The sequence below is a fragment of the Salmo salar genome, chromosome 17 (assembly GCF_965601325.2).
Source record: "Salmo salar chromosome 17, fSalSal1, whole genome shotgun sequence".
NCBI lineage: Eukaryota > Metazoa > Chordata > Actinopteri > Salmoniformes > Salmonidae > Salmo > Salmo salar.
Window position 1 is genome coordinate 86119164 of NC_138307.1, and position 24170 is coordinate 86143333.

General features: G+C 37.5%; 1 protein-coding gene across 2 annotated transcripts; it reads right to left on the minus strand.

The window, feature by feature from the left end:
* Positions 1-258: 258 nt before the first annotated feature.
* LOC145861447 (uncharacterized) lies at positions 259-21361 on the minus strand. Of its 2 annotated transcripts, none has more exons than XM_082964334.1 (13): positions 21183-21361; positions 20717-20778; positions 20028-20176; positions 19705-19833; positions 19465-19576; positions 19318-19384; positions 19183-19229; positions 8710-8891; positions 8456-8569; positions 4013-4299; positions 3783-3881; positions 744-815; positions 259-361 (listed from the first exon to the last, which is right to left on the minus strand). In XM_082964334.1, exons 2-13 carry the CDS (start codon positions 20763-20765, stop codon positions 358-360), a joined length of 1311 nt encoding a protein of 436 aa, XP_082820460.1. In that variant the 5' UTR covers positions 20766-20778; positions 21183-21361; the 3' UTR covers positions 259-357. The 2 variants fall into 2 exon arrangements, with proteins under 2 accessions (XP_082820460.1, XP_082820459.1); XM_082964333.1 differs by having other exon boundaries at positions 21152-21361.
* Positions 21362-24170: the final 2809 nt, after the last annotated feature.

Consider the following 24170-nt stretch of genomic DNA (forward strand, 5'->3'; position numbering starts at 1 on the left):
GCCAGAGCAATTCTTCTGATTGTGGAAGAGAACAGCAATGTGATTGGCTGATATAATATTCATATTGCAACACCCATAAGAAAATACCATTTTACAGTTCACACAGTTTCATTGATTTTATCTAAATGTTTTTTATTTTATTGTAGCTCCTTTGTTGACATTTATTAGATGTGTACATTCATTGTGTTATTGCATTAATACAGTTTAAACAGTAGTTGTTGGGGAGAAGTTTCAAACATAAAAGTGGAATATTGGGAATATGTCTGACAAGAGGAACAGTCCTGCCCAGTGTGAAAACCAACACACACAGCCAAACACACACAGCTCCCTGTATTATACAGCTGCACTGCTACAGCTTCACCTAGAGAAGAGAGACAGAAACAACCAGATTTAAGGGACAGGACAAACAAGACCAATGAACGATAACACATCTTATCTGAAAGGCTCTCCTGACATAGCTGTCCCTAGAGTCACTATAAACCAGAAACGAACTGGCCATAAGACAGTTTGGGGCCAGATGGGCCGGTCCATCTTTAAGCACAGTGGGCTGGTCTAAATTGGGAGTTTTTGCAAAGAATAACTGTTTTGGGAGGGGGGGAGGGGGGGTTGGGAGGGGGGGACCGTGTGTTAGAAAATAAATGTGAAAGTTAAAAAGAAAAACTCAGTCACATTATCAGTTGTACACAATCCTCGACTGATTTCAATTACAAGATAAACATGTCATAAGTAAATACGTCACTCACGCTAACGTCAGGTCCAGACTCCACAGGTTGGGTTGGTCTTCCACTTCCTCCTCGTCACCAGTGGGAAACCAACTAGGATAATATTACACAGACCGGATTAGATTACATCAGATATTAATTGATTTATAGAATTGATTTGATATTTAACCTCTTACACATCTAGACGTTCCGCTAGCGGAACTCCTGCTCCATTATCCAATGATGGGCGTGGCACGAATTACAAACTCCTCTAAAATACAAAAACTTCCATTTTTCAAACATATGACTATTTCACAGCATTTTAAAGATAAGAACTCTCCTTTATCTAACCACACTGTCCGATTTCAAAAAGGCTTTACAACGAAAGCAAAACATTAGTATTATGTCAGCAGAGTACCAAGCCAGAAATAATCAGACACCCATTTTTCAAGCTAGCATATAATGTCACAAAAACCTAGAAGACAGCTAAATGCAACACTAAACCTTTGATGATCTTCATCAGATGACAACCCATAGGACATTGTGTTATACAATACATGCATGTTTTTGTACAATCAAGTTCATATTTATATCAAAAACCAGCTTTTTACATTAGCATGTGACGTTCAGAAGCTAGCATACCCCCCGCAAACTTCCGGGGGAATTCGCTAACATTTTACTAAATTACTCACGATAAACGTTCACAAAAAAGCATAACAATTATTTTTAAGAATTATAGATACAGACCTCTATGCACTCGACATGTCCGATTTTAAAATAGCTTTTTGGTGAAAGCACATTTTGCAATATTCTAAGTACATAGCCCAGGCATCACGGGCTAGCTATTTAGACACCCGGCAAGTTTAGCACTCACCCAATATCAGCTTTACTATTATAAAAGTTTCATTACCTTTTGTTTGTCTTCGTCAGAATGCACTCCCAGGACTGCTACTTCAATAACAAATGTTGGTTTGGTCCAAAATAATCCATCGTTTATATCCGAATAGCGGCGTTTTGTTCGTGCGTCCCAGACACTATCTGAAATGGTAAATCAGGGTCGTGCGCATGGCGCAATTCGTGACAAAAAAAATCAAAATATTCCATTACCGTACTTCGAAGCATGTCAACCGCTGTTTAAAATCCATTTTTTATGCCATTTTTCTCGTAAAAAAGCGATAATATTGCGACCCAGGAATCTCCTTTTAGCTAAACTGAGGAAAGTAAACAAAGCTTTCGGTCGACGCGGGCACGAGCCTGAGTCTCACAGTACTGTATACCAGCCACTACCCCAAACACGCTACTTTTTTTCATCCAGAGCCTGCAAAGCCACGATTCAGCTTTTTACCCGCCTTCTGAGACCACTATGGCAGCCGTAGGAAGTGTCACGGGACAGCTAAGATCCTCACTCTTCAATAAACAGAGACAAGAAGAACGGACACCTTGTCATGACAGGCCACTTCCTGCCTGAAACCTTGTCAGGTTTTTTGCCTGCCAAATGAGTTCTGTTATACTCACAGACACCATTCAAACAGTTTTTAGAAACTTTGGAGTGTTTTCTATCCATATGTAATAAGTATATGCATATTCTAGTTACTGGGTAGGAGTGGTAACCAGATTAAATCGGGTATGTTTTTTATCCACGCCGTGAAAATACTGCCCCCTAGCCATAACAGGTTAAAAGTATTAGGACGCTCCAGCCAGAGACAACATTATATATGACCTCAGTTATATTACGCTGCCAGCTAGTAATACAGAGATGAACATCACAGAGATATTTAACATTAATACAGAGATCACGTGGTTAATGTGATACACATGTTCTACTGTAGTGTTTGACTGAGAGCCTGAAATCCAGACCTGTTTTGTGCTAACATCCCAGCTAGCGCATAAAGTTGCGGCCCTTGTCCTATTTGTGCTTGGACTTTAAAAAAGTTAAGCCAAAAAAAGCTACAACTTTTGTTAAAAGTATTATTGAAACATTCAGTGAACGTTTTAACGAACAAAAAAAAAAAATCAAAATAACCAATAATTCCGTTTCTCTGAGCATTAAAATAAAACCTCACAGGAAAATGTTCGGGGAACCATAGTAAGACATTCTCAGAAACCTCCCTGGAACCATAGTAAGACGTTCTCAGAAACCTCCCTGGAACCATAGTAAGACGTTCTCAGAAACCTCCCTGGAACCATAGTAAGACGTTCTCAGAAACCTCCCTGGAACCATAGTAAGACGTTCTCAGAACCTCCCTGGAACCATAGTAGAACATTCTCAGAACCTCCCTGGAACCATAGTAAGACGTTCTCAGAACCTCCCTGGAACCATAGTAAGACGTTCTCAGAAACCTCCCTGGAACCATAGTAAGACGTTCTCAGAAACCTCCCTGGAACCATAGTAAGACGTTCTCAGAAACGTCACTGGAACCATAGTAAGACGTTCTCAGAAACCTCCCTAGAACCATAGTAAGACGTTCTCAGAAACCTCCCTGGAACCTAAAACTTAACGTTCCCAGAACAGGCTTTCAGAATTCCGTTTTACCGTTCAGTAAAGTTATTGCTTCCTCCCCAGAACCAATGGTAAACCAAAAATGTACGTTCCCACAACTTCAACATCCAAATTCCCTGGTTGGGATTCCACTTCCTGTACTCCATGTCATATGCCAAATTATGTTGACAAGGAGTAGAATGATATCACAAATTAGACTGGCACCCAGGCTATGGAGATCCGTAGGGTTGAGAGCCTGTTTTGCGAGGGAGACCTGGCAAGACTTGTTTAGCAGGACCAAGCTAACTGTATACTTAGTAAGCAGGACCTGGCTAACTGTAGAATTAAATAGCAGGACCAGGCTAACTGTAGAATTAGATAGCAGGACCAGGCTAATTGTAGAATTAGATAGCAGGACCAGGCTAACTGTAGAATTAAATAGCAGGACCAGGCTAACTGTAGAATTAAATAGCAGGACCATGCTAATTGTAGACCTAAGTCGGGCTAATTGTAGACCTAAGTCGGGCTAACTGTAGACCTAAGTCGGGCTAACTGGAGACCTAAGTCGGGCTAACTGTAGACCTAAGTTGGGCTAACCGCACCTGGAGGTGAAGAGAGCCTTCTCGTTGATCATCTGGACTCTGAAGATGTTGACAGCCTTAAAGACATCTATCACATCCTGGTACTTCTCCAGTAGAAGCCTGGAGAGAGAAACAGGTTAGAAAAGAGTCACTCCACAATATCACCACACTTGACAAGATTAAACACAACAATGTTTTGTGAGTTGAGTTGAGACACTATAAACCTCCATAGGCTATAAACTTCAAGATACCTGTAATATGCCCCTGACTTGTCTTTCTGGTTCCTCTGGTCTGACTTCATGTCCTCTCCCCCCCACTGGTAGCAGGGGCAGGGGAAGAGGCTTAGCCAGGGGTAGAGGCAGGGCCTGGGGCCTGGTCTGGTCCTCTCTCCCAGGGGCAGGTTCTTTGCCAGGTAAGGTCTTAGCAGGGCTCTGGGCAGCAGAGACACCAGCCAGTAGATGGGCTCCTCATTCACAATGTCATGGAAGCTCTGGAGGTACTGACGCACGGCTGCAGAGGGCTGGATGGAGGACAGGTTCTGTAGGCAGGAGGAGGAGGAGGAAGAGAGACAGGGAGTTTACTATGTGGTTATGGAAGGTGTGAAGGTACTGAAACACAGCTGCAGAGGGCTGGATGGAGGACCAGTTCTGTAGGCAGACGGAGGAGGAGGAAAAGAGAATTACATTTATTTGTCACATGCGCTGAATACAACTGGTGTAGACTTTACTGTGAAATGCTTACGAGCCCTTCCAAACGATGCAGAGTTAAAAAATAATAACACAAATAAAAGTAACAGGAGGAATAAAATAAATGTGGAGCTATATACAGGAAGTACCAGTACCAGATCAATGTGGAGCTATATTCAGGAAGTAACAGTACCAGATCATTGTGGAGCTATATACAGGAAGTACCAGATCAATTTGGAGCTATATACAGGGAATACCAGCACCAGATCAATGTGGAGCTGTATACAGGGAACACCAGTACCAGATCAATGTGGAGCTATATACAGGGAGTACCAGTACCAGATCAATGTGCAGAGGTATAAGGCATTTGAGGTTGATACAGTATGTACATGGAGGCAGGGTAAAGTGACTATGCATCAGGACAGATAATAGTAAGGTATTTGAAGTAGATACAGTTGAAGTCGGAAGTTTACATACACTTAGGTTGGAGTCATTAAAACTCGTTTTTCAACCACTCCACAAATTTCTTGTCAACAAACTATAGTTTTGGCAGGTCGGTTAGGACATCTACTTTGTGCATGACACAAGTAATTTTTCCAACAATTGTTTACAAACAGATTTATTTCACTTATATCTATCTCACTGTATCACAATTCCAGTGGGTCAGAAGTTTACATACACTAAGTTGACTGTGCCTTTAAACACTTGGGAAAATTCCAGAAAATGATGTCATGGCTTTGGAAGCTTCTGATAGGCTAGTAGAAAGATGAGGAAGGGAAGCGCTACTAAGGTACACAATAGTACATTTTGGTAGACAGAAGGTGCTCTTTGGCAAAAGGGGTGAATTGGTCATCAAAAAGAAAGGAGGACCAAGGCACTCTTCATATAATTAATTAAAATACCTTTATTTGTATGGCATGTTCAATAGAAAAAGTTTTAAAAATCCGACGTGTTTCGCCTGCATGGCCTTCGTCAGGGAGTACAAAGAAATAATACAATGTCCTCTTTTGAACAGCTTTTCCAATTAGCCATAATTTGAAGAGGGAGTGGTTACAAAATTGATTGGACACACCTAGTAAGCAATACTATGCACATTAAAAAGTGAAATACTGTAGCTATGTTATCATAAAAATACAACTCCAAGCTAGAAGTATCAGAACACTTAGAAAGGTAGTTCTAACCTTAAATATGACTGGGAGAAGTGTGAAGAATAAGAAAGAAATATATTCCATAGTACACTAGACCACAGCCAAACATGAACAACAGTCTAAACATAGCTGAGGGCAATTGAGCAAATTGTCCACTAGATGACAGCAAATTGACTTATCACGACCCTACAGGAAGGGTGGGAAATCCATATCTTCATTTAAACCAGGGTACTTAGTGGCCTGTAGTTTATAAATCCCAAAACTTTCCCTTTGGTTTAACTGTTTAAGACGGTCCCCTTTTCTAATAGAGGCCGGAACATGATCAATACCCATAGCTTGTAGGGAGGCAGGGTTGCCATGGTGTAAGGACTTGTAGTGCCTTGCCATGGGGTAGTCTTTATTGCCTACCCGTATGGCATACTTGTGTTCCGCTAAGCGGTCTTGAAGGCGTCTCTTTGTCCGTCCAATTTAGAACACCTTGCACTGTGGACATTCCAATCTATAGATGACATGAGTGGTTTTGCAGTTAATGAAATGCTTGGCGTAATACTCCATTTTGGAAGCAGTCTCAACAAAACACTTTTTCTGTGCAATATTTCTGCAATGGTTGCACTGGTTACATTTAAAAGAGCCCTTGGGTTTGTGGTCGAACCAAGTTTTTTGAGAGTCATCCAGAAGATAACTGTGGACTGATAGGCTAATTTACATCATTTGAGTCAATTGGAGATATACTTGTGGATGTATTTCAAGGCCTCAAACTCAGTGCCTCTCCTGCAGCAAAGCACCCCCACAACATCATGCTGCCACCTTTTTTTATGGCGGTTTTGGAGCAGTGGCTTCTTCCTTGCTGAGTGGCCTTTCATGTTATGTCGATATAGGACTCGTTTTGCTGTGGATATAGATACTTTTCTACCCATTTTCTCCAGCATCTTCACCAGGTCCTTTGCTGTTGTTCTGGGGTTAATTTGCACTTCTCGCACCAAAGTAAGTTCATCTCTAGGAGACAGAACACATCTCCTTCCTTAGCAGTATGACGGATGCGTACCTTCAGGCGTTTGGAAATTGCTCCCAAGGATGAACCAGACTTGTGGAGGTCTCCAATTTGTTTTCTGAGGTCTTGACTGATTTCTTTTGATTTTCCCATGATGTCAAGCAAAGAGGCACTGAGTTTGAAGGTAGGCCTTTAAATACATCCACAGGTACACCTCCAATTGACTAAAATGATGTCAATTAGCCTATCAGATGCTTCTAAAGCCATGACATCATTTTCAGGAATTTTCCAAGCTGTTTAAATGCAGTCAACTTAGTGTATGTAAACTTCTGACCCACTGGAATTGTGATACAGTGAGTTATAAGTGAAATAATGTGTCTGTAAACAATTGTTGGAAAAATGACTTGTGTCATGCACAAAGTAGATGTCCTAACCATCTTGCAATAACTATAGTCTGTTAACATAACCTAAGTGTATGTAAACTTCCGACTTCAACTGTATATACACACACACACACACACACACACACAACAAGAGAGACAACACGACACTACATAAAATGAGACCGAAGACAGAAATTCTATGAATATTACCGCCGTTATTCCTTTTTCATCAATCAGAGAGGCATGTTTATTCTTGATCCTGCTGAACGCACCCGTAGGTAGTTAACTATTGCTAGCTAATGAGGTAACATGACTGATCAAGATGTAGCCTAAACAAATGGTTAACGGTCCGGTCCACAAGTAGCCTAGTTTTAGAACGGCCCGCGATATGCTTTATGAATGAATCATGATAAAAATTAAAAAACATAGCACCGGTGTTATGGGTCATGTCTTTTGAACAGTAGAATCAAGCCATTTTCTCTGAGGAAAAGAGGGAGACTTGGCTACAGAAACTGTATATGAAATGCAGTGGTGAAAGTGTGAGGGTTGAGTGAGACTACAAATTCAAAGACTACCTACTTTTCTATAGTCTATGGGACAGATCTACATTTACAGGTTGGGAGGGGGGGGTCCAAAATAGGGCAGGGTTGTCAATGTTTTTTTGCTTTGGGGAGGGTTGTATGGTATTTTATTGGGCACAGTGGAGGGAAGTGCATTTTTTCCCAGGTTTACATTCACTCTTCTGCTTGTATTTTCCCTATAAACAATGACTTGATTTACTTGAGATATTACCTTAATAAAGTTAAGAAATGTTTGTTAAGGTTTGGTATGGTGAGCTATTATTAAGCTTTAGTTACTGCGTAATTGTCACGGTTGTTGTCGGTGAATGAGGACCAAAACGCAGCAGGTACGTGAATGCTCATCTTGATTTTTAATTACTCTCAAAAATGAACATACCAAATAACGAAAAAACGAACACTCGACAAATAAACAGTCTGGTAAGGCACAAGGCTATACACAGAATAATCACCCACAAATAACACATACAAACACACCCTAATATATGGGACTCTCAATCAAAGGCAGATAGACAACACCTGCCTTCAACTGAGAGTCCCAACCCCAATCAACCAAACATAGAAACACACAACCTAGACTAACCATAGAATTACTAAACATAAACCAAAACCCGGAAATACTAAATCAAACACCCTTTACACAAACACAACACCCCGAACCACATAAAACAAATACCCTCTGCCACGTCCTGACCAAACTACAAAAACAATTAACCTTATACTGGCCAGGACGTGACAGTAATATACTGTATATTAAGATATATTCTCTTAAATTGTATATTAAGATATATTCTCTTAAATTGTATATTAAGAAATATTATCTTAAGTGGTATATTAAGAAATATTATCTTAAATTTCATATTATCTTAAATGGTATATTAAGGGTGATTGTTATAACAGCTTCTTACCAGGTGTGGTGGAGTTTGGTTCTGGGCCTCCTTCAGAGACTCCTGGTAGCGTTGATGTGTTCTCTGGAGAAACTGCATGATGTCTGGAGGACCCTGGACTGTTCTGATCAGCACCTGGCTCACACACACGCATACACACATTTACACACACAGAGCAACTTATCTTAAGATAGCTAGGGATGACAACCACGTATCACAGTCATAGTAAGTAAAACGTTACGGTATTTGTTTTATTTAATGTATTTTCTTTTCACCTGCAGCATGGTGATGACTCTGTCCAGGTATAGCATCTCCTGGTGGCAGAAGTCAGCATAGCAGTGGGCAGGCAGACGTCTGGAATACATCCCTCTGAGGAAGGCTGAGTAGAGGGTCTCATCTGCTACTCTCTTACTGGTCTCCCACAGGACGTCATAAATACTCACCTCTTCAACCAGCTCTGGGGGAGGGAGGGAGGAGAGAGAAAGAGATATATATATTTTTCATTGCTTTGGTGCAGTTTTCACAAGTATGTGGTACATTTTAGCAACGCTTTGTACGAAACTCAAAACAGTTTTAAAAAATACAGTTGTTTCAAAACTCGGAGAAATTTTTTTATTTGACAATTACAACACATACAATCATACAGTCACTTATTCACCAAACTTAATCAGTGTTTCATCTAAAAATACATGTTTCACATTGCTAGTTCTATAGCAGTTAATTCATCAGTGGGAAGTTAGCTACATTAAACTAGTTCTATAGCAGTTAATTCAACAGTGGGATGTTAGCTACATTAAACTAGTTCTATAGCAGTTAATTCAACAGTAGGAAGTTAGCTACATTAAACTAGTTCTATAGCAGTTAATTCAACAGTGGGAAGTTAGCTACATTAAACTAGTTCTATAGCAGTTAATTCAACAGTGGGAAGTTAGCTACATTAAACTAGTTCTATAGCAGTTAATTCAACAGTGGGAAGTTAGCTACATTAAACTAGTTCTATAGCAGTTAATTCAACAGTGGGAAGTTAGCTACATTAAACTAGTTCTATAGCAGTTAATTCAACAGTGGGAAGTTAGCTACATTAAACTAGTTCTATAGCAGTTAATTCAACAGTGGGAAGTTAGCTACATTAAACTAGTTATATAGCAGTTAATTCAACAGTGGGAAGTTAGCTACATTAAACTAGTTCTATAGCAGTTAATTCAACAGTGGGAAGTTAGCTACATTAAACTAGTTCTATAGCAGTTAATTCAACAGTGGGAAGTTAGCTACATTAAACTAGTTCTATAGCAGTTAATTCAACAGTGGGAAGTTAGCTACATTAAACTAGTTCTATAGCAGTTAATTCAACAGTGGGAAGTTAGCTACATTAAACTAGTTCTATAGCAGTTAATTCAACAGTGGGAAGTTAGCTACATTAAACTAGTTCTATAGCAGTTAATTCAACAGTGGGAAGTTAGCTACATTAAACTAGTTCTATAGCAGTTAATTCAACAGTAGGAAGTTAGCTACATTAAACTAGTTCTATAGCAGTTAATTCAACAGTGGGAAGTTAGCTACATTAAACTAGTTATATAGCAGTTAATTCAACAGTGGGAAGTTAGCTACATTAAACTAGTTCTATAGCAGTTAATTCAACAGTGGGAAGTTAGCTACATTAAACTAGTTCTATAGCAGTTAATTCAACAGTGGGAAGTTAGCTACATTAAACTAGTTCTATAGCAGTTAATTCAACAGTGGGAAGTTAGCTACATTAAACTAGTTCTATAGCAGTTAATTCAACAGTGGGAAGTTAGCTACATTAAACTAGTTCTATAGCAGTTAATTCAACAGTAGGAAGTTAGCTACATTAAACTAGTTCTATAGCAGTTAATTCAACAGTGGGAAGTTAGCTACATTAAACTAGTTCTATAGCAGTTAATTCAACAGTGGGAAGTTAGCTACATTAAACTAGTTATATAGCAGTTAATTCAACAGTGGGAAGTTAGCTACATTAAACTAGTTCTATAGCAGTTAATTCAACAGTGGGAAGTTAGCTACATTAAACTAGTTCTATAGCAGTTAATTCAACAGTGGGAAGTTAGCTACATTAAACTAGTTATATAGCAGTTAATTCAACAGTGGGAAGTTAGCTACATTAAACTAGTTCTATAGCAGTTAATTCAACAGTGGGAAGTTAGCTACATTAAACTAGTTCTATAGCAGTTAATTCAACAGTGGGAAGTTAGCTACATTAAACTAGTTCTATAGCAGTTAATTCAACAGTGGGAAGTTAGCTACATTAAACTAGTTCTATAGCAGTTAATTCAACAGTGGGAAGTTAGCTACATTAAACTAGTTCTATAGCAGTTAATTCAACAGTGGGAAGTTAGCTACATTAAACTAGTTCTATAGCAGTTAATTCAACAGTGGGAAGTTAGCTACATTAAACTAGTTCTATAGCAGTTAATTCAACAGTGGGAAGTTAGCTACATTAAACTAGTTCTATAGCAGTTAATTCAACAGTGGGAAGTTAGCTACATTAAACTAGTTCTATAGCAGTTAATTCAACAGTGGGAAGTTAGCTACATTAAACTAGTTATATAGCAGTTAATTCAACAGTAGGAAGTTAGCTACATTAAACTAGTTCTATAGCAGTTAATTCAACAGTGGGAAGTTAGCTACATTAAACTAGTTCTATAGCAGTTAATTCAACAGTAGGAAGTTAGCTACATTAAACTAGTTCTATAGCAGTTAATTCAACAGTGGGAAGTTAGCTACATTAAACTAGTTCTATAGCAGTTAATTCAACAGTAGGAAGTTAGCTACATTAAACTAGTTCTATAGCAGTTAATTCAACAGTAGGAAGTTAGCTACATTAAACTAGTTCTATAGCAGTTAATTCAACAGTGGGAAGTTAGCTACATTAAACTAGTTCTATAGCAGTTAATTCAACAGTGGGAAGTTAGCTACATTAAACTAGTTCTATAGCAGTTAATTCAACAGTGGGAAGTTAGCTACATTAAACTAGTTCTATAGCAGTTAATTCAACAGTGGGAAGTTAGCTACATTAAACTAGTTCTATAGCAGTTAATTCAACAGTGGGAAGTTAGCTACATTAAACTAGTTCTATAGCAGTTAATTCAACAGTGGGAAGTTAGCTACATTAAACTAGTTCTATAGCAGTTAATTCAACAGTGGGAAGTTAGCTACATTAAACTAGTTCTATAGCAGTTAATTCAACAGTGGGAAGTTAGCTACATTAAACTAGTTCTATAGCAGTTAATTCAACAGTGGGAAGTTAGCTACATTAAACTAGTTCTATAGCAGTTAATTCAACAGTGGGAAGTTAGCTACATTAAACTAGTTCTATAGCAGTTAATTCAACAGTGGGAAGTTAGCTACATTAAACTAGTTCTATAGCAGTTAATTCAACAGTGGGAAGTTAGCTACATTAAACTAGTTCTATAGCAGTTAATTCAACAGTGGGAAGTTAGCTACATTAAACTAGTTCTATAGCAGTTAATTCAACAGTGGGAAGTTAGCTACATTAAACTAGTTCTATAGCAGTTAATTCAACAGTGGGAAGTTAGCTACATTAAACTAGTTATATAGCAGTTAATTCAACAGTGGGAAGTTAGCTACATTAAACTAGTTCTATAGCAGTTAATTCAACAGTGGGAAGTTAGCTACATTAAACTAGTTCTATAGCAGTTAATTCAACAGTGGGAAGTTAGCTACATTAAACTAGTTCTATAGCAGTTAATTCAACAGTGGGAAGTTAGCTACATTAAACTAGTTCTATAGCAGTTAATTCAACAGTGGGAAGTTAGCTACATTAAACTAGTTCTATAGCAGTTAATTCAACAGTAGGAAGTTAGCTACATTAAACTAGTTCTATAGCAGTTAATTCAACAGTGGGAAGTTAGCTACATTAAACTAGTTCTATAGCAGTTAATTCAACAGTGGGAAGTTAGCTACATTAAACTAGTTATATAGCAGTTAATTCAACAGTGGGAAGTTAGCTACATTAAACTAGTTCTATAGCAGTTAATTCAACAGTGGGAAGTTAGCTACATTAAACTAGTTCTATAGCAGTTAATTCAACAGTGGGAAGTTAGCTACATTAAACTAGTTATATAGCAGTTAATTCAACAGTGGGAAGTTAGCTACATTAAACTAGTTCTATAGCAGTTAATTCAACAGTGGGAAGTTAGCTACATTAAACTAGTTCTATAGCAGTTAATTCAACAGTGGGAAGTTAGCTACATTAAACTAGTTCTATAGCAGTTAATTCAACAGTGGGAAGTTAGCTACATTAAACTAGTTCTATAGCAGTTAATTCAACAGTGGGAAGTTAGCTACATTAAACTAGTTCTATAGCAGTTAATTCAACAGTGGGAAGTTAGCAGTTAATTCAACAGTGGGAAGTTAGCTACGTTAAACTAGTTGATGCAGTTAATTCAACAGTGGGAAGTTAGCTACATTAAACTAGTTCTATAGCAGTTAATTCAACAGTAGGAAGTTAGCTACATTAAACTAGTTCTATAGCAGTTAATTCAACAGTGGGAAGTTAGCTACATTAAACTAGTTCTATAGCAGTTAATTCAACAGTGGGAAGTTAGCTACATTAAACTAGTTCTATAGCAGTTAATTCAACAGTGGGAAGTTAGCTACATTAAACTAGTTCTATAGCAGTTAATTCAACAGTAGGAAGTTAGCTACATTAAACTAGTTCTATAGCAGTTAATTCAACAGTGGGAAGTTAGCTACATTAAACTAGTTCTATAGCAGTTAATTCAACAGTGGGAAGTTAGCTACATTAAACTAGTTCTATAGCAGTTAATTCAACAGTGGGAAGTTAGCTACATTAAACTAGTTCTATAGCAGTTAATTCAACAGTGGGAAGTTAGCTACATTAAACTAGTTCTATAGCAGTTAATTCAACAGTGGGAAGTTAGCTACATTAAACTAGTTCTATAGCAGTTAATTCAACAGTGGGAAGTTAGCTACATTAAACTAGTTATATAGCAGTTAATTCAACAGTGGGAAGTTAGCTACATTAAACTAGTTCTATAGCAGTTAATTCAACAGTGGGAAGTTAGCTACATTAAACTAGTTCTATAGCAGTTAATTCAACAGTGGGAAGTTAGCTACATTAAACTAGTTATATAGCAGTTAATTCAACAGTAGGAAGTTAGCTACATTAAACTAGTTCTATAGCAGTTAATTCAACAGTGGGAAGTTAGCTACATTAAACTAGTTCTATAGCAGTTAATTCAACAGTGGGAAGTTAGCTACATTAAACTAGTTCTATAGCAGTTAATTCAACAGTGGGAAGTTAGCTACATTAAACTAGTTCTATAGCAGTTAATTCAACAGTAGGAAGTTAGCTACATTAAACTAGTTCTATAGCAGTTAATTCAACAGTGGGAAGTTAGCTACATTAAACTAGTTCTATAGCAGTTAATTCAACAGTGGGAAGTTAGCTACATTAAACTAGTTCTATAGCAGTTAATTCAACAGTGGGAAGTTAGCTACATTAAACTAGTTCTATAGCAGTTAATTCAACAGTGGGAAGTTAGCTACATTAAACTAGTTCTATAGCAGTTAATTCAACAGTGGGAAGTTAGCTACATTAAACTAGTTCTATAGCAGTTAATTCAACAGTGGGAAGTTAGCTACATTAAACTAGTTCTATAGCAGTTAATTCAACAGTGGGAAGTTAGCTACATTAAACTAGTTCTATAGCAGTTAATTCAACAGTGGGAAGTTAGCTACATTAAACTAGTTCTATAGCAGTTAATTCAACAGTGGGAAGTTAGCTACATTAAACTAGTTCTATAGCAGTTAATTCAACAGTGGGAAGTTAGCTACATTAAACTAGTTCTATAGCAGTTAATTCAACAGTGGGAAGTTAGCTACATTAAACTAGTTCTATAGCAGTTAATTCAACAGTGGGAAGTTAGCTACATTAAACTAGTTCTATAGCAGTTAATTCAACAGTGGGAAGTTAGCTACATTAAACTAGTTCTATAGCAGTTAATTCAACAGTGGGAAGTTAGCTACATTAAACTAGTTCTATAGCAGTTAATTCAACAGTGGGAAGTTAGCTACATTAAACTAGTTCTATAGCAGTTAATTCAACAGTGGGAAGTTAGCTACATTAAACTAGTTCTATAGCAGTTAATTCAACAGTGGGAAGTTAGCTACATTAAACTAGTTCTATAGCAGTTAATTCAACAGTGGGAAGTTAGCTACATTAAACTAGTTCTATAGCAGTTAATTCAACAGTGGGAAGTTAGCTACATTAAACTAGTTATATAGCAGTTAATTCAACAGTGGGAAGTTAGCTACATTAAACTAGTTATATAGCAGTTAATTCAACAGTGGGAAGTTAGCTACATTAAACTAGTTCTATAGCAGTTAATTCAACAGTGGGAAGTTAGCTACATTAAACTAGTTCTATAGCAGTTAATTCAACAGTAGGAAGTTAGCTACATTAAACTAGTTCTATAGCAGTTAATTCAACAGTGGGAAGTTAGCTACATTAAACTAGTTCTATAGCAGTTAATTCAACAGTGGGAAGTTAGCTACATTAAACTAGTTCTATAGCAGTTAATTCAACAGTGGGAAGTTAGCTACATTAAACTAGTTCTATAGCAGTTAATTCAACAGTGGGAAGTTAGCTACATTAAACTAGTTCTATAGCAGTTAATTCAACAGTGGGAAGTTAGCTACATTAAACTAGTTCTATAGCAGTTAATTCAACAGTGGGAAGTTAGCTACATTAAACTAGTTCTATAGCAGTTAATTCAACAGTGGGAAGTTAGCTACATTAAACTAGTTCTATAGCAGTTAATTCAACAGTGGGATGTTAGCTACATTAAACTAGTTCTATAGCAGTTAATTCAACAGTGGGAAGTTAGCTACATTAAACTAGTTCTATAGCAGTTAATTCAACAGTGGGAAGTTAGCTACATTAAACTAGTTCTATAGCAGTTAATTCAACAGTGGGAAGTTAGCTACATTAAACTAGTTCTATAGCAGTTAATTCAACAGTAGGAAGTTAGCTACATTAAACTAGTTATATAGCAGTTAATTCAACAGTGGGAAGTTAGCTACATTAAACTAGTTCTATAGCAGTTAATTCAACAGTGGGAAGTTAGCTACATTAAACTAGTTCTATAGCAGTTAATTCAACAGTGGGAAGTTAGCTACATTAAACTAGTTCTATAGCAGTTAATTCAACAGTGGGAAGTTAGCTACATTAAACTAGTTCTATAGCAGTTAATTCAACAGTGGGAAGTTAGCTACATTAAACTAGTTCTATAGCAGTTAATTCAACAGTGGGAAGTTAGCTACATTAAACTAGTTCTATAGCAGTTAATTCAACAGTGGGAAGTTAGCTACATTAAACTAGTTCTATAGCAGTTAATTCAACAGTGGGAAGTTAGCTACATTAAACTAGTTCTATAGCAGTTAATTCAACAGTGGGAAGTTAGCTACATTAAACTAGTTCTATAGCAGTTAATTCAACAGTGGGAAGTTAGCTACATTAAACTAGTTCTATAGCAGTTAATTCAACAGTGGGAAGTTAGCTACATTAAACTAGTTATATAGCAGTTAATTCAACAGTGGGAAGTTAGCTACATTAAACTAGTTATATAGCAGTTAATTCAACAGTGGGAAGTTAGCTACATTAAACTAGTTATATAGCAGTTAATTCAACAGTGGGAAGTTAGCTACATTAAACTAGTTCTATAGCAGTTAATTCAACAGTGGGAAGTTAGCTACATTAAACTAGTTATATAGCAGTTAATTCAACAGTGGGAAGTTAGCTACATTAAACTAGTTCTATAGCAGTTAATTCAACAGTGGGAAGTTAGCTACATTAAACTAGTTCTATAGCAGTTAATTCAACAGTGGGAAGTTAGCTACATTAAACTAGTTCTATAGCAGTTAATTCAACAGTGGGAAGTTAGCTACATTAAACTAGTTCTATAGCAGTTAATTCAACAGTGGGAAGTTAGCTACATTAAACTAGTTCTATAGCAGTTAATTCAACAGTGGGAAGTTAGCTACATTAAACTAGTTCTATAGCAGTTAATTCAACAGTGGGAAGTTAGCTACATTAAACTAGTTCTATAGCAGTTAATTCAACAGTGGGAAGTTAGCTACATTAAACTAGTTCTATAGCAGTTAATTCAACAGTGGGAAGTTAGCTACATTAAACTAGTTCTATAGCAGTTAATTCAACAGTGGGAAGTTAGCTACATTAAACTAGTTCTATAGCAGTTAATTCAACAGTGGGAAGTTAGCTACATTAAACTAGTTCTATAGCAGTTAATTCAACAGTGGGAAGTTAGCTACATTAAACTAGTTCTATAGCAGTTAATTCAACAGTGGGAAGTTAGCTACATTAAACTAGTTCTATAGCAGTTAATTCAACAGTGGGAAGTTAGCTACATTAAACTAGTTCTATAGCAGTTAATTCAACAGTGGGAAGTTAGCTACATTAAACTAGTTCTATAGCAGTTAATTCAACAGTGGGAAGTTAGCTACATTAAACTAGTTCTATAGCAGTTAATTCAACAGTGGGAAGTTAGCTACATTAAACTAGTTCTATAGCAGTTAATTCAACAGTGGGAAGTTAGCTACATTAAACTAGTTCTATAGCAGTTAATTCAACAGTGGGAAGTTAGCTACATTAAACTAGTTCTATAGCAGTTAATTCAACAGTGGGAAGTTAGCTACATTAAACTAGTTCTATAGCAGTTAATTCAACAGTGGGATGTTAGCTACATTAAACTAGTTATATAGCAGTTAATTCAACAGTAGGAAGTTAGCTACATTAAACTAGTTCTATAGCAGTTAATTCAACAGTGGGAAGTTAGCTACATTAAACTAGTTCTATAGCAGTTAATTCAACAGTGGGAAGTTAGCTACATTAAACTAGTTCTATAGCAGTTAATTCAACAGTGGGAAGTTAGCTACATTAAACTAGTTATATAGCAGTTAATTCAACAGTAGGAAGTTAGCTACATTAAACTAGTTCTATAGCAGTTAATTCAACAGTAGGAAGTTAGCTACATTAAACTAGTTATATAGCAGTTAATTCAACAGTGGGAAGTTAGCTACATTAAACTAGTTCTATAGCAGTTAATTCAACAGTGGGAAGTTAGCTACATTAAACTAGTTCTATAGCAGTTAATTCAACAGTGGGAAGTTAGCTACATTAAACTAGTTCTATAGCAGTTAATTCAACAGTAGGAAGTTAGCTACATTAAACTAGTTCTATAGCAGTTAATTCAACAGTGGGAAGTTAGCTACATTAAACTAGTTGATGCAGTTAATTCAACAGTGGGAAGTTAGCTACATTAAACTAGTTGATGCAGTTAATTCAACAGTGGGAAGTTAGCTACATTAAACTAGTTCTATAGCAGTTAATTCAACAGTGGGAAGTTAGCTACATTAAACTAGTTCTATAGCAGTTAATTCAACAGTGGGAAGTTAGCTACATTAAACTAGTTCTATAGCAGTTAATTCAACAGTAGGAAGTTAGCTACATTAAACTAGTTCTATAGCAGTTAATTCAACAGTGGGAAGTTAGCTACATTAAACTAGTTCTATAGCAGTTAATTCAACAGTAGGAAGTTAGCTACATTAAACTAGTTCTATAGCAGTTAATTCAACAGTAGGAAGTTAGCTACATTAAACTAGTTCTATAGCAGTTAATTCAACAGTAGGAAGTTAGCTACATTAAACTAGTTCTATAGCAGTTAATTCAACAGTGGGAAGTTAGCTACATTAAACTAGTTCTATAGCAGTTAATTCAACAGTGGGAAGTTAGCTACATTAAACTAGTTATATAGCAGTTAATTCAACAGTAGGAAGTTAGCTACATTAAACTAGTTCTATAGCAGTTAATTCAACAGTGGGAAGTTAGCTACATTAAACTAGTTCTATAGCAGTTAATTCAACAGTGGGAAGTTAGCTACATTAAACTAGTTGATGCAGTTAATTCATCAGTGGGAAGTTAGCTACATTAAACTAGTTCTATAGCAGTTAATTCAACAGTGGGATGTTAGCTACATTAAACTAGTTCTATAGCAGTTAATTCAACAGTAGGAAGTTAGCTACATTAAACTAGTTCTATAGCAGTTAATTCAACAGTAGGAAGTTAGCTACATTAAACTAGTTCTATAGCAGTTAATTCAACAGTGGGAAGTTAGCTACATTAAACTAGTTCTATAGCAGTTAATTCAACAGTAGGAAGTTAGCTACATTAAACTAGTTGATGCAGTTACCAAAACAGCTGTATAGTTTGACTGGTAAAAGTTATTTCTGTTCTAATTTTAGATTTGAATAGCAGAGTAGACTAATAATATGCTCTACGTTTTTGTCGAAGCTACTGGGTAAGGGGTCAAAATAGCTGATTCGTGTCAAAGGCACATTGTTTAGAGTGAACAGAATGTTGGAAGTCAGATTTAAAGTGGGAGATTTAAATAAAGGGAGCTTTATAATGTTGAAGATATCCCATTAAAGAGGAAGAGATTTTATAGGAGGACAAAAAGTGTCATAATTTAAAAACAATTCTAGCCAGATCAACATGTTTTAAAGTTTGAAATGGCATAGCATTCGCAAGCGTCATTAATCATCAGACAGCTGTCATCTTCTACATGTCAGAGTGCCATTCAACAAGGAACTGTACCTGTAACAAAATAAACGTTTTGTCTAGCCTAGGCAATGGGCCAAGACAATCCTACCTCTCTCGTCTGCTTCCTTCTGACTTGGCAATGCTGCTAAACTAGATCTAAAAGAAAAAATACATGAATGTAATTTAGTGTTAATATGGTCTCTGTAAGAACATGTCCAGATACAAGACAGTGTTATCCTGCTACCTTGTCTCCATAGAACACACATAGAACCTCAGCTCTCCACAGGACACGTCATTCCAACCCTGCCCACCTGTTGTCAAGGCAACAACAAATCACACTTCAGTTATTTCAATGTGCTCCGAGTGTGTGTGTGTGTGTGTGTGTGTGTACCTCCAGTGTGTAGCTCCATACAGTTCTCCCCCTGTCCAGAGTTACTGGGCTCATCCTCCTCCCAGTAAACATCGTCAACAGCTGAGCCGTCACTCCACAGCCACATCCCCTCCTTATCACAGAAAAACATTGATTGGTTGATTAATTGATTGAAACCACTTCTTTTTGTTTTTAAACCTGTAGACATTTGACAGATTGATTGACAGACTGACTGACTGATGAATTATTGACCCAGTTTACCAGAGCTGCGTCGTAGCCTCCTATCCAGACCGGCTGGTATGTGTGTCTCCTGACCAGATCCTGGACAAACATCTGTTGACCAGGGCTGTGAACCGACACCAGGTTCCCTCTGTGCTGGGAGCAGTACGACTAGAGGGACAGCCAGAAAACACTGTGTTAGCCCGCTGAGCTAAAGCCCAGGCAGTACCTCAGGGAGCAAAGATCAATGCAGGCTAGAAATTGACATTTCCTGAAGTAAATGTGTGCTTGCTAGTCTTGAAGTATCAATGGTTGTGAAATAGTAGTAGTAATTAGTAATTGTCTCTCTCTATTACAAGTATTACCTCTGCAGTGGCCCAGGTGGCCCAGACGGGGTAGAAGGAGAAGCAGCGATGCTCATTCTGATGCCACCCGGCTGGGCATGGTGACTGGGAGTCCACCCCTTCCACCTCCTCCTCTGTAGTGTTCACCACCCCCGAGGCAGCATCCACCCCTGGAACAACAACACACACCTACAGTATGTACTGTTCAAGAGCTGTGGTTGACTTAGTTTACCTGGTACATTGAAGCAATTAATGGAATAATCCCAAAAGTGCAAACTAAGCTAGACCAAGTAGCACCTCAAATACTTTATAGCATTTAGAGTTGTGTTTGACCAGATACAATGCAATTTTACAGTTAACAAATTGACAACAGACTTTCAGCATGCTTATAGAGGTGGACATTGAACATGTACGACGCTTACAAAAATGGTTGATGATTGGCTGAGTGAAAATCATGATAAAAAGATTGTGGGAGCTGTTTTGTTAGACTTCAGTGTGGCCTTTGACATTATCAATCAAAGTCTGATACTGGAAAAACGTATGTGTTATGGCTTTACACCACCTGCTATATTGTGGATAAAGAGTTACCTGACCTGCCTAGTTAAATAAAGGTTACATGGTTTTACAGAACACAGAGGGTGTTCTTTATCATTGAATTAAACTATTTACACACACACTGTTTCATTTCAAGTTTCAACTTTTATATTTGCCTGTTGCGAGGTGCAGAGCCATCACTGCCCAACAAAGCAGCAGAGACATCCTACCAACCGATCTACAGAGGAAACAATGATATTATATTACATAACATAACTTAACTTTACATTTAATAACCTTTAATAGTGTTAAAGGGATCATGAATACCATTTTAACGTCTCTGTGTGCATTATGAAGGAAGGTAGTGGTTGTTTCACGAGCAAATGCTATCTAGCATTAGCACAATGACTGGAAGTCTCCAGGTACGGTAGCATTGCTAATGTACCTGTAGACTTCCAGTCATTGCGCTAGAATCGTACATTATGCATTTAACATAACTTAATTTAATATGATATTGCGTAACATAACATGACAAAACATAACACAACTTTTAAGTGACATAAGTTAACATGACATAACAGAGCAGCTCCATCTGTAACGTAGTACATTACCTGTACATAGATCAGAGAATGTTGAAAGTACCTGAGCTAGCTAGTAACACAGTGACAGTAGTAGTAGCTCGGTCCTGGTAGGATACCTCAGAACATCTGCTCTTTTCTACCTGCTTCTGGCTTGGATTAGTCACTGTTGAGGAGCAGGAGGAGTGAAATGAGATGATGTGAGGGGAAGAGATGAGGAAAGCATAAGGTACTGCAGAACAGCGGCCAGCCCATATCGTCCTCTCTACACTAGTGGGTGTGTCCTAAAAGCATCAGCCCTGCCCACTCTCATTATCAGTCAGACTAGAATCACATCAACAACCTGCTAGTTCTAACAACACATCTCCTGTTCTGACAGACTAGAATCACATCAACATCCTGCTAGTTCTAACAACACATCTCCTGTTCTGACAGACTAGAATCACATCAACATCCTGCTAGTTCTAACAACACATCTCCTGTTCTGACAGACTAGAATCACATCAACATCCTGCTAGTTCTAACAACACATCTCCTGTTCTGACAGACTAGAATCACATCAACATCCTGCTAGTTCTAACAACACATCTCCTGTTCTGACAGACTAGAATCACATCAACATCCTGCTAGTTCTAACAACACATCTCCTGCTCTGACAGACTAGAATCACATCAACATCCTGCTAGTTCTAACAACACATCTCCTGTTCTGACAGACTAGAATCACATCAACATCCTGCTAGTTCTAACAACACATCTCCTGTTCTGACAGACTAGAATCACATCAACATCCTGCTAGTTCTAACAACACATCTCCTTTTCTGACAGACTAGAATCACATCAACATCCTGCTAGTTCTAACAACACATCTCCTGCTCTGACAGAAGACACAGAGCGTACCCCTCAGTTTCTTGGCAATTTCTCACATGGAATAGACTGATGAGTTTCAGAAGAAAGTTATTTGTTTCTGGCCATTTTAAGCCTGTAGTCCAACCCACAAATGCTGATGCTCCAGATACTCAACTAGTCTAAAGAAGGCCAGTTTTATTGCTTCTTTAATCAACATGACAGTTTTTCAGCTGTGCTAACATAATTGCAAAAGGGTTTTCTAATGATCAATTAGCCTTTTAAAATGATAAACTTGGATTAGCGAACACAACGTGCCATTGGAACACAGGAGTGATGGTTGCTGATAATGGGCCTCAATTCGCCTATGTATATATTCCATAAATAATAACATGTTTCCAGCTACAATAGTAATTTACAACATTAACAATGTCTACACAGTATTTCTGATCAATTTCATGTTATTGTAATGGACCAAAAATGAGCTTTTCTTCCAAAAACAAGGACATTTCTACGTGACCCCAAACTTTTGAACGGTAGTGAATATGAAAATAAAGGTAAATACATATTTCAATGTCCAGATGTAGAAAGTTATGATTTACCAATAATTTACCAATTTATTCATTAATTTAGTAACACCATCCTCATAAGTTATACTATTAAAGATATTCTGCAACGTAAACCTATGTAAGCTGCCTATCAATAGGCTACTGATGCTCTACTGGCAGATTTTGCATTGCAATTGTCCAGTAATGCAACAACACCAATGAATAACAGATTCCTCAAAATTGTTGAGTGTTTTTAGCTGAAAGACCGAGCTAACAGTTTCTTATTTTGTTGCAGATACTGTGTGAGGGCTTGGCTCCTCTAGTGCCTCACAGAGGTGGACGAAAATAGGGTGTAGTCCTCCCTGAGGCAGGAGAGTTTCAGGGGAGTGGCGGACCGGTTCAAGCTGCCGCAGCTGAGCTAACATTCCGAGAATGTCCACCCAAAATTTTGGGCAGATTATCCCCCGGGCAATCGATCAATTTCACCCTTTCTCCCTCCTCTTGCGTGTAAATCGTCTTGCACCTATCGTATTCGGGCCCAGCTATGAATAAAAACATAATTTGACTAACACTATTAGCTTGCGGTCCAGTAGGATCTCTCTCTCTCTCTCTCTCTCTCTCTCTCTCTCTCTCGTGCCTGTCAGTAATAGCTGCACCATAGACCTACAGTACCTAGTGAAAGTGTACACACCACAGTTGTCAGATTTTGCTGCCGTGAAATTAAATCTAAAAAGGGATTAAATTAGATTTTTTTCCCTACAGAGCCACACAAAATAACAAATTTAAAATGAAGATGTCTTGATTGTGTTTGTCTTCACACCTCAAGAGTGAATACTTGGTAGAAGACCCTTTGGCAGCTATTACAGCTGTAAAGCATTCTGAGTAAGAAGTCTACACCAGTCTTAGGGCAACATACAGTATGTCATGTATTGTTATAAAGAATTGAATCATGCAATATTAAATTAGGCTCAAACTTGGTGAAGGCTACAGGACTGAAAGCCTTTGAATGCAAACACACTCATGGGTGGTACTGGTAACACAAACATGTACTTGAAAGGCACCCTGGGAAATCTGCAAATGACCCACTCGGCAAAAAACTGGTTGAATCAATGTTGTTTCCATGTCAATTCAACAAATAACCCACTGGGCAAAAAAAACGGGTTAAATCAACGTTGTTTCCACGTCAATTCAACAAAATAAATAAATGTGATGACGTTGAATCAATGTGGAAACCTGATTGGATTTGTAAAAAGTTAAGGAATGTTGTAACCTTTTAACCTATATCCAATAATATAAATCAATATTAGACGTTGAACTGATGCCTGTGCCCAGTGGGAAGGCTTTTCATCCTACAGTGTTAAACAAAATCCAAAACCTTTTCAGACTGCAGTGGTTCCTCAGAAGGAGGAAGGAGAGAACCGTCCTCCTCAGTGAATTTCATGATTTTTTAAAAACATTTATAAAAGTTATCATTTTTAGATAAACTATAGTAAATGCATTCACATGTCACCAAATAATTTATTAAAACACACTGTTTTGCAATGAAGGTCTACAGTAGCCTCAACAGCACTCTGTAGGGTAGCACAATGGTGGGTACATTGACTTCAATACAAAACCTAGGAGACTCATGGTTCTAACCCCCTTCCATAGACTTACACA

Coding starts and splice junctions, on each gene's coding strand:
- LOC145861447 (XM_082964333.1), bottom strand. Junction 8,570..8,709: donor GAGTCATCACCATGCTGCAG/GTGAAAAGAAAA, acceptor TGTGTGAGCCAG/GTGCTGATCAGAACAGTCCA. Junction 816..3,782: donor AAGGCTCTCTTCACCTCCAG/GTGCGGTTAGCC, acceptor ATATTATCCTAG/TTGGTTTCCCACTGGTGACG.